The 13767-nt window shown below is 46.4% G+C and overlaps 1 protein-coding gene across 3 annotated transcripts in view; it reads left to right on the top strand.

Annotated features, from left to right (window-relative positions):
• The window catches only part of LOC142899445 (attractin-like protein 1), a 132658-nt gene that overhangs the window by 72637 nt on the left and 46254 nt on the right, over positions 1-13767 (top strand). For all 3 annotated transcript variants that reach the window (XM_076043017.1, XM_076043015.1, XM_076043018.1), the window contains one exon: positions 6825-6903. In XM_076043017.1, the coding sequence (XP_075899132.1) occupies positions 6825-6903 (79 nt within the window). The remainder of the gene's footprint in view (positions 1-6824; positions 6904-13767) is intronic.

Raw genomic sequence — 13767 nt, 5'->3', positions numbered from 1 at the left:
CAGATGGAGCAAGAGTGTCCTCTAGGGGGAGCGGGGGGTGGGGGGTGGGCGGTTACGAAAGTCTTTCATAAGTAATCAATCGATGAAAAGTCCAATAAACTTTGCACATCGGTTTTCCTCATTATCAATGTTACATGCTTTTCCATAATCCCTATCATTACCATCACCAGTTTTCCACGTTACACGTACGCGGCTGTTACCCCAATCTATACCTACATCTTTTAAATATTGACAACCACGGATACATATATCTATTCATATATAAAAATATATTTGTATACGTGCCCATATAAGTGCCTGAATGTTTAATCGATTAAATCTTTCAGTTATCTTTTAAATATAAATCAATTCCTAGTTCTGTATGCATGCTTAGATACGTTGATATATATTTAGATACAAAATATATTTTGAAAGTTTAATGTGCTCTGAACGTTGGGTCTTTCTCAACTGTTCCCTAACCTTCGTAAGGTATCCACCATACGAAGGATCACATGGTTTTTATTTCTCCATGTTGTTCATCTCTTTCATTTTGATTGTTGTTTCACTTCTTTATCGTCAACAAGCCCGACACCACATACATATTCACCAGATGCATGTAGCGTAAGACGACCCATCACTTTTAGAGTTGGAGCAGCCTTTTCATTGGTTCTTGGAGTTCGAAAGACCACCCTCTTCTCCAAGTTTATACCAGTGAATTCAGTTCCTTTGTTTCACTGTGTTGTCTAGTCTTCCTTAGTGTCGTCTTGTCTGGTGTCTAGTTTGAGTTTAGTTCTAGTCTCTAGTTCTTCGTCTTTGTTTTGGTTCTTGGTCATTTTTTTTTATTCTATTTTTCGACAGCTGAATTTTTTTTTTTAATTTCTGGCAAAAAGGCCAATTTAAGATGATAGCAGAAACAACTCAGCCTCGTCCAGTGACCATTATTTTTAATAAGAATTTTTGCCCAATCACAACTGGCTAATCCTCGGGCCCCGAGATTGCGATTTTATAATCTTTTATATAATAATCCATTTCTTTTTGGAGCAGCCAAACGTTTTTTCCTTCCTCTTAACCGTGCAATTTGTTTGATCACCGAAATTACAACTGGTTGCGAAAAAAAACCCTACTCCAACGCCAAAACGCCAGTGAAGCCACCTGTAGGACAGAGCAGAACGGGCAATTCAACCTCCTCGCTCGCTGTCTCATCAGTTCTGGCGTTGCATCAATTTGACCAATAACTTTGCCAAATTATTTTGACTTTGACTTATTAGAGTGTGGTTCAAATCCCTGCGTATCGCCAAGAACTCCCCGCTAAGGAGAAACGGTATTGAGACTGATTCTGGTGTTACCTGCTGACGTCAACAACCAAAAAGCAGGTGGTGCCCCAATCAAATCATATTAAATATCATAAATATTAACATTATTCATTTCTTTAGATGCCCTTCCTGCCTACCACAGACTTCCTCGGGTGGTCAGGGTTTGCCCATTCATATCTATTTGATGTCCCATTTCCATTCCTTTGTGAGTTTGATAGATTCAGTTAATCAATGAACCTCCTCCCACGACAGAGTGGAGTTTGTGTTGTTGCAGACCGACCGGCCGTCACGCAGCCAGTCAGCGGCTTTTTAATGAGGCAGCATTTTGGGGGAAGATGTCTGGAAGGAAGTCTTCTGTCTTCAGGCAACATCCTGCCAGTCAGCCACCACCGTTGCACAAGTGTGTGTCTGTCTGCCCGTGTGTGTGCGTGCGTGTGTTGTTGGGGCTGTGCAGCCGTGCGGACAGCTTCCGGACATGGGCGACCTTTAGGCCGGCAGTGGAAGGATGATGTCATCAGTCGGGGACAGCGTGGAGTTTTGCCGGAAGAGCTTTTGCGCTACCTTCTGTGTGTGCACGTGTGCGTCCGTGTGTGCGTGAGTGTGTTTGCGTCTTGGCTGGTGGTGGGAAAAGGTTGTTTTGCTGCGAGTGCAGGACCTGCTTACATAACGCAAAGAGCACGTTTCCCTCCTCCCCCCGCTGAGGGAAAAAAAGGTTATTCGACTCACTTTAGCATTTCAACACAACACAGATTTGCGTTAATTAACGAGGGACGAAAAGTGACTTGATGTCATGCTCGTGCCGAATGCAAATGTCAAAATTAAAATGGGAGCATATCTGGGGCTGCCTCGTGTTTTGTTGCATGCGTGAAGGGGAACTGACATGTTAAAGAAACACGAAGAGAAGTCGAAGCCTCAGCAGCAACAACACAACTGGACTCGAAACGACGACAACAGCGACAGTAACATACAGTAGCTGGTTGGGAGAACGACTCAAGAAAAACATCACATCCCTTCTCGTCCCGACATGATCCTGAATGCAGCCACCTGCGTTTTCTGCCAGGACTGTTTATTGGACTTTGAATTGACCGAGCGAGTCTGATCTAAATGTCAACATTTCACCGTGATGTGACCCCAAACCTCCGACCCGCTTTCACCGCACCGCCCTGCTGGGGCTTTGACAGACCCTAGCGACTCGGAAAACCTGAGTCATGATGCAGTGTGTGTGTGTGTGTGTGTGTGTGTGTGTGTGTGTGTGTGTGAAGCCTGCAGGTTGACGGTACAGTGATGAGATGAAAGTTGGCAGTGAAATACAGGAAATGCAGTCACACGACGTGTGAAGTGCCTCATATCAGATCAGACCTGGAATGGGTGTGTAGGAATAAAATGCATCCATCCATCTATCTATCTATCTATCTATCTATCTATCTATCTATCTATCTATCTATCTATACCCATCCATCCATCTATCCATCCATCCACCCATATGTCCGTCCGTCCCTCCATCCATCCATCCATCCATTCACGCATCCATCCATCCATCCATCCATCCATCCATCCATTCACGCATCCATCCATCCATCCATCCAACCATCCATCCATCCATCCATCATCAATCTATTTGTCCATCCATCCATCCCTCCATCTGTCCTTTCACTCCCATGTTTCCCAGCCCAGAGGATGTAGCGGGAAAAACTTCCCTCAAGTCCAAACTTGGATGGCACAGCGGAAGAAGTGCAGCAGCTCAGTGCCGTAACAGCCCTGAGAGCAGCAGCCCTGCATGTTTCCAACTGACTCTCCAGATATCAGATCCGCCTGATATCTTTCTCTTCGCCCGCCCTGATTATCAGCAGCAGAATCTTTTCCTGCATAAACCGTCTGGAAAAGTTTCCCACCACTCCTCCCACCCTCCGTCCCCTCTCCAACTCCCTCCGTCTGGAGGGGAAAAAAAAGTGGAAATGGTCGTAATTAAACACCATTTATGTCTGTGCTCTCCACAGTTGCAAATGCTAATTGGTGACACTGCAGCTCAGCCTTGTCCAATTACTGCCGGCTCTCACTCGCTTGATTAGCAATCAGTTCCCCTCTTCCCTTCCAAAAAAAAAAAAGCCGAGGAGAAAGGCTCCTCTGCGCTCCGGGGCTAATGAGACTCGCAGTTTGGCCCACTTCACTTCGACAACATGACCGGGCCCCCGTCAGCGCTCACTCCCACCACCGGCCTCGTGCCCAAATATTAGTCCCGGCCTTTTTCAGACTGTTGAAAAATCTATCAACTGAGACACAATGCAAAGGAGGTATGAACTTGTACCTGCTGGCATGAACACTAATTCATTCATTAGCATTTGATAAGTTGGATCAACACTGGATTTACGTGAGAGATAGAGCTTCTTTTTTCCTTTATAGAGCTTTTATTTTGTGAAAAACAAGCAAAAACAAACTAATGAGGCATCACTAGAGGCTCTCCTACATTCAGTTAATTAGTTAATTATTCGTATTCGGACAAAGTCTGCTGGTTAGCCAGCAGCTATTAGCCTGATAGCTTCTTTCTGTCATTTTGTCGTTATTTTAGCTGTTGATGGTGTGACAGACAGAATTATTACCATCCACCTCTCCATATTTTCCTGGTATTGTTGAAAACTGTTGTGAATGCATGAGGGTATTATTTCCTGCATTTTTTTTCTGTCTGCACATTTTCTACACTGCAGCAGCACTTTTTTTTTTTGTGCAAGCAGCTTTCTTGCGACACCTGACAGACTCGTGAACCTGATCCCAGGTAAAGGCATAGCACTTTCTCAGAGAGTTCAATAAGGGAAAAAATATAAAATTGCCAGAAGTGACAAAACAACCTGGAGGAAAAGTGAAAGGCTGCAAAGGTCTGCGAGGTAGTTTGAGCACCCCCCCCCCCCAGATGCTACTGTTCGGGGTTCAGCTTGGCTCTCACCCTCCTCTTCTCTCCTGGCAGGCGCAGCTCATCCACTGCACTTTGGCTATTTCTCTTTTCTCTTTATTCCTTTTTCTTTGGCTGAAAAGGAAGTAGAGAGGCTGTGTGCCTGCAAGCTGCAGCTGCTGCTCAGGTTTTTCCACCAAGCCGAGTCTCTGGATGCCAGTCGCTCTTCAGAGAGTGTTGGTTGGGAACCGGCGCTCTCCACTTCAATTTACCCACGCGCACGTTTCATTTGCTGGGATGATGCAAAAAAGAAAACCTTTAATGGACAACAAACTCACCTTCAGCCCTTCACACAACCGGCCGAACACGCTCGCCCTTTCATCGGCTGGATCGCTCTCGACCTGTGGCTCTGCGCTCTCACAGCGGAACCCATCAGGAGGCCCAGCCGAGTGGTGCTGAGGAACCCAGGGGACGGCGGCCTGCGTCTCCACGGCAACGGCAACAATTAGCCACCGCCACCGCCACCACCGCGCTCCAGCGGATAGATGACCGAGTCCGGGACCCTGTGGATCGGTAATGGTCAGCGGGTGTGGTGGGAATCTCCGCCCTGATTGGATTTGAATCCAGGCCAGCGGAGGGACTCCGGAGGAGGAGGAGGGTGCATGTGAAGGACGGGAAATGCGACTGTTTGATGGGAGAATGGGCGTGTTTGTATGCAAACCGGAGCCCTACGGAGATCACCGGAGGTCTGGAAGAAAACGTTTCTGGCTTCGTTCCGACTCAAGACTACGGAAGAGGATAAGGGCCACAAGAAAATAAAATAAATTAAGATAGAATTTTAAAGTTTCCAATTCGAGAATAACGTTGAAATTTTGAGAATAAAGTTGATGCAAAAAAGACGACATTTCGTGAATAAAATTGAAATTTTGCAATTAATGTCAACGCGAAGTAACTCAAAATGTCAAGAACAAAGTCGAAAAGCTCTGCACGCAATTCTAGTGGAGCACTTCCGTTTTGGCCAGTTTCCTGATTGCTGTGGGTGAACCATGTGGGATGCACCTGTTTTCAGCAGTTTATTTTTAACTGTGGCTAACTGGGTTAATACACAATCAATATCACTAATCTTGAAATTTCCACTTTATTCACCAAATTTCAACTTAAAACTCGAAATGAAAACTTCAATAAAATTCTCCTTCCTCTACTAATGTGGCCCTACATTATCTTCCCTCACATCATATTTTGTCTTTTCTCTTACAGTTGAAGTCATTTTCTCACTGTGCCGAGATTCTAGCGCATCATGAAGCTGATCTCACAGTGCCCGTCCTTCACAATTACAAACTGGTTCTTCATGCGATGAGTTCAGTTTGTGTGGGAGAGCAGCGTTGTGTCGATGTCGCGGAGAAGGTGGCGCTGCGGTCAGCGGCGGCCACACCATCGTGAATCATCCTGACGGTGGACACACGGCAGCCTTGTCGCTGCGTTTTCACGCCTGTTTGGACGAATTAGACGGAAAGTGACGGACGAACAGAAGGCAGTGGTCAGATGGGTGAAAGCAGAAGGGTCTTTTTGCGCTATGGGAATTTCCTGGTGTGTGTGTGTGTGTGTGTGTGTGTGTGTGTGTGTGTGTGTGTGTGTGTGTGTGTGTGTGTGGAGGCTGGACAGAAGAGGCCGTGAGTGCAGAAGTCTTCAGCTGAAAATGTCACACTCATTACGGCACTAATACCCTTTACAAGGCTTTCATCCTCTCACACACACACACACACGAGCGCACACAGATGAAGAGGAGGATTGTTCTGGCGTCCTCGGCCACTCTCTCAGGGACTTCCTGTTGATAGGTCCGTGGGTGCGCTTGTTTTGCACTCTTGTCAGAAGTGGCTGAGAGAGGCGCATTGTGTTTGGCCTGATCACTTTGCCCTCCAGACACGGAACTGTGGGGCAGGACATGTGTGTGTGTGTGTGTGAGAGAGAGAGAGAGAGAGAGAGAGAGAGAAAAAGCTTGTTCTTTGTGCACCAGTGCCGTCCTGCCGATTGACCTCTTGCTGCCTTTTCTTGCGCCGTCACCGGCTTCCTGTGGTCAGCTTTTCTTTTTTTTTTTCTTAATTGTCAACGGCCACAAGAAAACCTCCATTCTTTGTCAATGTTGGTCTGCAAAATATGGAAAATGTTTGTGTTCTTTTTCGACTAATAATGCAACGCGATATATATATATATATATATATATATATATATATATATATATATATATATATATATATATATATATATATATATATATTTTTTTTTATTTACCCTGTGTGACTTTCCAAAGTGTGCTTAATTTGTCTTTAGAACAGCCGATGGTGTTTTACTGGAGAGCGGTCGTGCAGAGTATCTCTGCTGCTGAATTTTGCTGTAAAATTTAATGTCCATGTAACAAAACTTACTGTAATTGTAGCTCAAATTTAGAATGTAGCATTCAAAGTGCTTCTGCATGCACTTACATACACAAACCCAGCCACCAGCCAATCTGCCCGCATGCTAACAGTGACTGCCCCAATTTGCCAAAAGGCTTCCTGCTTGTCGGCTGAATCACGTGACCCTAAACAAGCTGCCACATACGAAAAGCTGATTTTGCACCGCTAAACTCTCTCCTTGCCTTCTCTCCGCAGCTGCTTCCTGTCTCTGTTACTGGTGGCGGCGGTGGTTTGGAAGATCAAGCAGACCTGCTGGGCCTCACGACGCAGAGAGGTAGGACTCCTCCGTGGGTGTGCGCGCGCTTGTTTGTCAAACACACGCTAGAAAAACCGAAACTCCGGCAAAAATAGATCCTGTCGGCATCACGGTAGCAGCTTGGTGTCACCCCTCCTGAGAGGAGCAGGAGGTGAGGAGTGAGGGAGGGAGGGGCGGTGGCGAAGATCTCTCTTCCTAATGAGCGTCGTCGTGGCGATAAACAAGGCCGCCGCCCTTAATTAGAGCTCGTCATGAACCAATTAACTCCGCCGAGGTGACGCTAAACGAAGTGGAATGGAGTGATACATCACCGCAAGCTGCGGCAGATGCCGCCTCGTCTCGCGTGCTCCTGACCCGTCACACACATGCACGCACATGCGCAGACACTCACACACACACACACACACACACGTGTGCGCGCACATACACACGCGCAGGCCGATGAAATAGGGGATTGTTCTGGTGTCCTCAGCACTTTTTTCAGGGACTTCCTGTTCGGAGGTCTTTGGGTGCGCTTGTTTTCTCACACCAGCAGCAGCAGCAGCAGCAGCAGCAGCAGCAGCAGCAGCAGCAGCAGCCTGTGAGCTCGACTTCCACTATTCCAAATATTACAGAAGACATAAAGTCCAACGCCACCCGCAAAACGGCGCGGTCGACATTTGCACGCAAAGCTCGTTTGCAACCCTGAGTTGTGCGCATGCTGCCGCATTAAGCAGTGCAGCGTGAGGCCAGTGTGCACGCTGCTCCATAATATCCACAAATAAACATCAACATATCAAATAACCGCATTTTGCAACACAGGGAGGGGTGGAGCATTGCCCATGACCGTTTTGCACATGCTGTAAAGATGTTAGATAGTTTTTGTATTATACTGGCTATTAAAAAAACTGGAGTGTGTGTGTGTGTGGGTGTGCGTGTGTGTCGCCCGGTGTGTGAGGTGTGGTTGGCAGATGCTCCACCGCCTGGTATCGTGGCGGCGACGCCACCGTCCGTTTTGGCCGAATTCTTCCGGCTCTGCTTCTCTTCACATTAAAAGGCACCTAATAAATGGAACACTTAGGGTTTTTTTTCTCACTTTGGGAATTTAGAGGATTAAAATTCACTTTATTCCCTTCATCATTTACATTTGCTGTCCTATTTAAGATCTAAAAAGGGAGAAAAAAAAAAAAGCCCGTTTTTTCTGGTGACATAATTATTTCATCCAGAGTGACACTGAGGAGGCCCTCACAGAACGGCTCCGGCTCGCTGGATGAAGGAAATGGGTTCCTCTCCTTTGATGAGCAGTAGATTTTACTGACTAATGGCTCGGGGCTCGCCGTCCAGGGAGACGGTGACATTTAAAAAATGTGATGAGTTCATTTTCTTCACCAGTCGCCACTTTCTACTTTAAAAAGGGAAAAAACTCACAGTGGATTTGTCCATTTTTTTTTATTTCTTTTTTTTTGCTGCAAAAATGTCCCCGCTGTCTCGACTCGCTGCTTCCAAGAGATTCAAACTGTGGTAATGAGACAAGGCGGCGGCAGGTGAGACTGGCCGAGATAACCTTCAAGTCTCGCTCATCCGTCTCACCAGATTCCAGCATGCACGTTTTTTTTTGTTTTTTTTTTCCTTGGGTCGTCTCAGAATCGCCACGGTTGTCGTCAGAAAGACTTGTGGGCCAGTGCAGATGTCTTCTGCTCTTCCTTGACAATTAATATTCAATAACTTGTCAAAACTGCTGTCCCCTGTCTTGTGGGTGTTCAAATAAGGGGTTCTTCTTTAAAACCTCTTTTCCTTGCAACCTCTGGCCTGCTTGAGAGTATTCTTGTACAGTGGCCACTTGCCAGCCGCAAGTGCCCATGAAAAGACAGACTATCTGGCGTTGTTCTCAGTGTGTCTTTTCTGCTTGTTCCATACAGATAAAAACTACCACACTAAAGTTCCAGAACCTGTAACATTCATAAGAGCAGGAAGTAACTGCTGCTTGTAAAAGGCCTTGAAGCTGAGAATTTTTTGACCCCAGACTTCCTTTTATCTCTGATGTTTTACTGTGTGGAGACCCGGAGATGAAGCTCAGATCAGGTCCGCAGCAGCAGCAGCAGCAGCAGCAGCAGCAGCAGCACGGTCATTTCCTGCACTCACTGCTGAAGAGACGCGTTGTGGCTCTGCTGACCTTATCTTCATGCAAACCTCAGGACGGAGTAGCTGGGCTGGAAAATGAGATATGAATATGGATAAGCCGCAGGGTTAAAAAAAAAAAAAAAAGGGGGGGGGGGATCTCATTCGGTCATGTGATTGTGGCCCCTCGGTGGCGCTGCGGTCAGATGGTTGAGATGAAGACGGTGACGGGCCGAGGAGTCGACTCTCAGGCTGTGATTCTCCCAAAGTAAAGCAGCTCTTTGTAGAAGTGCATCATCTGCTGCTGCTGCTGCTGCTGCTGCTGCTGCTGCTCTCCAGAGAGCTGCTCCAGTGGGGAGCTGCATGGCAGAAGGTGAGAATGGGATCTCTTCACTGTTAATTATGGATCACAACCAGCCACAAGACTACAGAGGAAACAGGGGTATTAATAGGCTTTATGTTAATTGCTTTTTTTTTTCTCTTTCTTCTCCGCCCCCCCCACCCCACTTCCCTCCACAAAGCTGTTTTTTTTTCGTCTTCCTCTCGCTCACAACAATCATTTTTGGATATGAGATCAAACAGTCAGAATCTACTTTGAAATTCTAATGACGATCCACAAAAGACAGGCTGTGCAATATGTCTCTGCCCCCCCCCAGTAGGGCTGGCCTGTGAACACTGCCAGTGTGTGTGTGTGTGTGTGTGTGTGTGTGTGTGTGTGTTTTGCTGCCTCCAGGATGAATGGAAAGGTCGACATCCTCCAGATTGACTTTGACCCACCTTGACTCTGTCGCGCTCAACATTTTATTAATTGTCGACGAGGCGACTTTGTGTGTGTTTTTTTTTTTTTCTTGTGAACATTTGTACGGAAGACCTTCGCAACCCACGCAGTCGCACACATACAAAAACACACAGACACACACACACACACACACACACACACACACACACACACAGACTCAAACACCAACTTGTTGTCATCCGAATGGTTTGAATGGTGCTGCTAGGCTTTTCACTCTCTGAATCTGTTCATTCACATCTTCGGGGTCTTTTTTTTATTAAAGTAAATCCTTCGGAGGTCAGTTGGCATTTTAATTAGATTTTTTTTTTTAGTCTTTTGAAATATTTATTTCAAGATAAAAGCGCCAAAACACCGTCGGCGACAAAGGAGTCAGGGGAGAATTGATTTGTGTCATTTCGGGGCTGAAAATAACTGAAGCAATTTCAATGTTTGTGTTTGTGTGTTTTTTGCTCCTAACGCACCATAAAATATGGGGCATAATATGCAAAAGTGTGCAAAAGTAGAGCTGCACATATGTAAAGGCAGCTCGAACAATCAACACACGGCAAAGAAAAACGTCAGGTATCGTTTGCTACAGCAAGCCTGCATGAATCAAACGCAGCAACAATATTAATATCTCTAAGAATTAGATGCATTAGAAGTGACTCCGCCCCCCGCCTCTGACATGGCTCGAGGCCGAAGCCGACGACGCCACGCTCCTCTTTCATGAGGCAATTATTAACACACTTTTATTCTCTCCTTTTAAAAAAAAAAAAAAAAACTCTCATTAAGGAATTTCACTGGAGGATGCTCCGCTCTGAATTGCTGGGAAACTGTAACATAATGAAGAGGGCTTGAAAATTAAAATTGAAGTTTGCGGGCTGTTTTTTCTTTGCGCCGTCGCCGCACTGCCATCCAATCAGCAGGCAGCTTCGGCTAATTATGCCCGCGTAAACTGTTTCCCCAGGCCTCTTTTGCACTCCTGCTGCCAACCGCCGGGATAATGAGTAAAAAAGGTGCAGGATTTCATTACGCTGAAGGATCGCGTGCGGAAAAGAATGAGCTTATTGAACTATACGGGGCATCTGTTTTGGAGACAAAGACACACACGCGGCAAAGGGAGCTTCATAAGAGAGTTTTTATTAATAAAAGGTGTCTGGATTCTTCTTTTTTTGTTGCCCATATTTTTAGCTGAATATTTTTAATTTCCTCTGGAGGTGAAGCTGTGATCCTGTTGCTCTGTCATTGGCTCCCAGCCGCTGCCGTCTGCAGCTGGAGAGATTAGCATGTCTGGATCAGCTGATGCCACAGTGCCCGTCAGTGTGCGTGTGCGTGTGCGTGTGTGTGTGCGTGTGCGTGTGTGTGTGTTTGTGTGTGTGTATTAACAGCAGTTTGGTGCGGTGACACTGTGCAGCTATGAGCGACGTCCCTGTTTTAGGCGGATTAGCAGAGGAGGTTAAGCGTGGCGCCACCTAGCCGGGGGTTGTTGTGCGGTCTGGATGGACGCTGGGTAAACAAGTAGTAGATAAGCAAAAACCACACACACACACACACACACACACACACACATATGACAAAGTACAAAACCACCACCCTCCAATCTCACAACTTGCAACTACAGTTAGCTGTAAAATCCAGTCGGTTCCCCACAGCGTCGCTATAATAACGGACACTTCGAAAAAAAACCTTTGAATCCTTTGAAATTTTTAAAACCACGCAGTCACTGAGTCATTTAAAGTTGCTGTATATGATAATAATTCACTGCATGTTAGTTTATTCGCTGCACGTCCACCAAAACAAACCAAGCACCTGCAGGTTCCCAGCAGGAGTAGCAGCGCTGTAGCTGCACTTAGCAAAGGAGGACGCAAGTGAAATAAACAAGGTTGCCCCTGCACAGCCAGAAAAACATCATACTATTTTACCGTAACAATCAGTGTGTCGTGAATAATGTCAGCTGCAGAATACTGCAGCCTGAAGATGGCGCTGTGGCCGTTTCTGCTGTATGGTTTTGTTTTCTTTCCTCTCATTTTAAGGATGAAATACGGTTTCCTGTTTCTATCTCAGGGCTGTAGCCCCACCTCTTCACCTCATCGCACTCCCCTTTTCTAGACTCTGATTGGACCGCCTGACACTGGCTGCTGTTCCGATTGGTGCTTTCCTAGCCCACAGACTTTAAACGCGAATATTACTGCTCCCTTTCAAGCTTATTTTTGGGGCTGTGAATCATTAAAAGTTGATGAGCTGCCGCTCTTGGTTGCCTCTTTAGAGCGAGATGCGTAAAACCTCGAGTCAACAAGCGTTTCTGCCATCCCAAGACACCCATGAGATAAACCAGTGGTGATAAAAAAGGCTGCTGATCTGAGCTCCGGCAGCCTCGACGACGTGTGCCAGGTGTCGTTACACCACATCGAGTAAACTCACTCGGATGTTAACATTCAGGCTGTGGACTGAAGCTGGACCATCAGTCAGTGTCTTCTTGTATTTCCGCATGTGTCTCTGTTTATTAATCGTCTCTCCAGAAAACATGACTGCCCGGAGGCGGGGAAGCTTTTCATTTATAACTTTTCTCTTCTTTTTTTTTTTTTTTTTGCCTGAAACTTTGTAGCAACGATAGCTCACATCAAATGTTTGCCTGATGTCAGAGAGAGATGAAGAAAACATTAAAAATAAATGTTTATCCTCATATTGCGGGGCAAAATATTTTTCTAGTGACTTGACCGTGAGATCCGAAAAACATCTGAAGACTCGTTTGTACGTCTCCGGTGGGGAGTGGAAGTGGAGAAAGCGCTTTTTGGAAAAGATATCAGAGAAAATAATAATTCCCCGGCAATAGACTCACAGCCACGCTTAAAGTAAAGGTAATAACAAAAAAACGTTGGTCATACTTAAAGGAATTCAACACACACACACTCACACACACTGTGCTGTGTTTACACACGTGTGTGTTGCATAGAGAGTAGCGGTTAGTCAGCCGGCGCTATTTTTGCGTGACAAACGCGATTAACGGCGCTGACGTGCCTGAAAACGGCCTCTTTCAAGTTGTGTTTACCTCCTCATCCAAAACTTTCCAGGCACGCGGAAACGATAATGACGATCCGCCACTATCGGCGCGGCCCAGGTGACCGCCGCCGTAGCTGCCGCTGCCGCCGTGCATTCAGATTAGCTTGAAGGCGCCGGACAGCGAGCGAGCCGTCAGCGACAGGCTGGGAGAAAATAAAATAGGACAAGGAGGAGGAGCGGAATGAGAGAGACAAGAGTGGGAGGGGCCGACGACGGAATAATGATGCTGTGTGTGTGTGTGTGTGTGTGTGTGTGTGTGTGTGTGTGTGTGTGTGTGTGTGTGTCTGTTTGAGGACATAGGAAGGACATCTCCCCGGAGCCACACGGCTTGTGGAGACGGTTTTACACGTGGTTGTTTGTCTGTCCGCTCCGTTTAGGATGCTTTGCAGGAAGTGGCCTCAGGCCGGCCGTCCGGAACAATCCGTCTCTCCTCATACTTTAGCCCCCCCGCCAACTCTCAACCCCCCCCCCCCCCTCTCGCATCCTCCTCTCGCATCCTCCCACCCCACCTGCCCACAGAGTGAAATAAGAGGTGCGTGTTGGTCGTGAGTGTGCACTGAAACTGCAGTCAGGCTCCAGTTTTCAACGTGCTGGAGCCTGGCAAACAGACAGAGTGGCCAACCGTCCTTTAAAAAAATACACAATTGTCCCGTATTTGACAATGAAATGTTGCGTCCCGTTTTGAATCAATACGGGACGGGGTTTGTCCCGTATTTCTGAGTTGTCTTGAATGTGAATTTATTTTTTGACGCAAACTTGCGTTTGTTTCCATAGAGTTTACGTTCGTAACCTACAAAGTTGCAGGCAATACCATTGTGCAACCCATTCACAACAACTGCGTAGCACAGCTTGCGTAGAGTAGGCTATGCATCAGGATGGCTTGTTCTTTTCAGCTTTATTTCATTCCTTTGTAATTTGATTGTTGTGGGAAAATATGTTCAATTAAA

The sequence above is a fragment of the Nelusetta ayraudi genome, unplaced genomic scaffold (assembly GCF_046127955.1).
Source record: "Nelusetta ayraudi isolate G7.1 ecotype Tasmania unplaced genomic scaffold, CSIRO-AGI_Nayr_v1 ptg000072l, whole genome shotgun sequence".
In the NCBI taxonomy this organism is placed as follows: domain Eukaryota; kingdom Metazoa; phylum Chordata; class Actinopteri; order Tetraodontiformes; family Monacanthidae; genus Nelusetta; species Nelusetta ayraudi.
The sequence above is the reverse complement of the archived record's forward strand: the minus strand, read 5'-3'. Positions and strand labels throughout refer to the sequence as shown.